Source organism: Emiliania huxleyi (genome assembly GCF_000372725.1).
Source record: "Emiliania huxleyi CCMP1516 unplaced genomic scaffold EMIHUscaffold_3497, whole genome shotgun sequence".
Taxonomy (NCBI): domain Eukaryota; phylum Haptophyta; order Isochrysidales; family Noelaerhabdaceae; genus Emiliania; species Emiliania huxleyi.
In genome coordinates this window covers 1-1954 of record NW_005199365.1, presented here as the reverse complement: position 1 = coordinate 1954, position 1954 = coordinate 1, and the positions used below count along the sequence as shown (strand labels likewise).

The 1954-nt window shown below is 68.7% G+C and overlaps 1 protein-coding gene across 1 annotated transcript; it reads left to right on the top strand.

Annotated features, from left to right (window-relative positions):
- Window positions 1-41: 41 nt before the first annotated feature.
- Window positions 42-1143, top strand: EMIHUDRAFT_374032 (hypothetical protein; the record flags this gene model as incomplete). Its single annotated transcript, XM_005773000.1, has 3 exons — window positions 42-131; window positions 224-673; window positions 949-1143. Coding segments are annotated over 3 exons (717 nt in total), but the record flags the coding sequence as incomplete, so codon positions are not given.
- Between the last annotated feature and the right edge of the window lie 811 nt (window positions 1144-1954).

Genomic DNA, 1954 nt, shown 5'->3' with positions numbered 1-1954 from the left:
GGGCCCCCCCCCCCCCCCCCCTAAGCAGCCCGTCGATGCAGTGGGCCCGCGCGGCCACGGCCGCAACGACGCGTCGCCGGCGGCGCTCATTCGAGCCCGAGCCCTCCGCGACGGCAACGCCAGGTCGTCGCGTCCGCCCCGCCAGCCCTTGAGCACGCCTCCCGCATACCGATGACTGCACTCGGCGTCCACCGGCGGGGGACCATGGAGGAGCGGTCAGCAGTCTCGACTGCTCCACCGGCTCCTCCACAGGCTCTCGCCGTCGGCCCCGGCGCGCTGCGACGGCGCGCCGCCGGCTCCCACCGCGGCGTCCGAGCTGGAGGGAAAGGTGACGCACCTGATGGAGCTGCTCAAGGCGCATCAGTCGCGGGACGCGGAGGCGTCGCGGCTGCAGCAAGCGCTGCAGTGCCAGGAGGAGGCGGACGCCGCCAAGCTCGTCGAGCTGATGCGACGGCAGGAGGCGGCGAGCGCGGCGGCGGTCGAGGAGGCCAAGGCTGCGATCGAGGCGCAGCTGGTCGAGCGATTCCGCGAGGAGCAGGCGGCGGCGGCGGAGGCGCACTCAGCGCAGCTGCAGCAGCTGAGCGCGGAGCACTCGACGCAGCTGCAGCAGGCAGCGGCCCTCCTGGAGGCGCAGGCGCGCGAGAAGTTTGAGACGGCGGTCGCGCACGAGAGGGTGATTGGAGCAGGCGGTGCTCGCAGAGAGGCTGGTGAGCGGAACCTCTCCCCTCCCGCCTCCCCGCCCGCCTTCCCTCCCGCCTCCCGCCTCGACTCCCCTGCCTCACTCCTCCCGACCCATCCCTCACTCCTCACTCCGCCCGCCTCTCCTCTCCCCTCCCTCCTCCCCTCCTCCCCTCCCCCTCCCCTCTCCTCCTCCCCTCCCCCCCTCCCCATTCCCCCTTCCTCTCGCCTCGCGCCCAGCCCAGCCCCGCCACCTCACCGCCCTCCCAGGCGTATCTCTCCGCCCTCAAGCAGCTCGAGCTCGACGTCGACGTGCTCACACGCGTCCTGGCGCCTACTGTATACTTGATGCAGAGCTTTCCGACGTCATTGTGTTTGCCGCTCCGCGCTCGACGCCTGCCGCCGCGCGCGCCCGCGCGCCACCCCTTTTGCGCAGCAACACCTTAAATTTCATGGCCCTCCAAATTCGGGTCGGAGCGTAGCGGAGTGGGCCCCGAGTTTGAAAACGGCGACGGACGCTTGCGTCCTAGCCGCCAACAACGCCTCCCCGGCGCAGAGGGGCCCCCGGAGGGATGCTCAACCGCTCCACGCCACGCCGCTTGCGGCGGTCCTATTCCACGCTCGCTTGGAGCACTTGGAGTGCAGTCATCAACCGCACATCCAGGGCCGGGGAGCTCAGAAGCGCACCCAGCGGGCCGGATGATTGGCATCGGGTTACGGGCTAGAGAGCCCTAGCCCCGGGGGTGCGCGTTCGCAGGGCCATAACACGGGTCTCCGAGAGAGAGAGAGAGAGAGAGAATTCTTGATACGAAACCACGACGACACACACCAGTCGACTCGCATCGGTTGCCTCCATGAACGGCGGAGCTATTCTCGCGCCCACACCACACCTGGCTCCAACGTGGACACGCCCATAGCTGGGGACACTACTAGGTCACGCATGGCATCACAGAAGTTTTATCTCTGGGCCCCGAAAGGCATCTCTAGCAGTGTCGTTACACATGCCCCCTCCCCTCCTGGGCGCATGCGCCTCACGTCTCGCCAGAGCATAAGCCCTTGGCGTGTGGCGAGACGAGTTTTTCGCCATCGCAGCTAGCAGCAAGCCGCCCGCCGCAAACAGCCGGAGGCATCGCCACGGCACTGGCTGCGCCGCGGTCCCGCACCCGTCGACGCAGCTCCCCCCGCGGAAGACCGCGCGTAGCAACGTCTTGACGATCGAGATGAGCGTGCCTGAAGCTCGCCCACCTACTGCCCCTGAGAGTTGGTTATTGAGTGG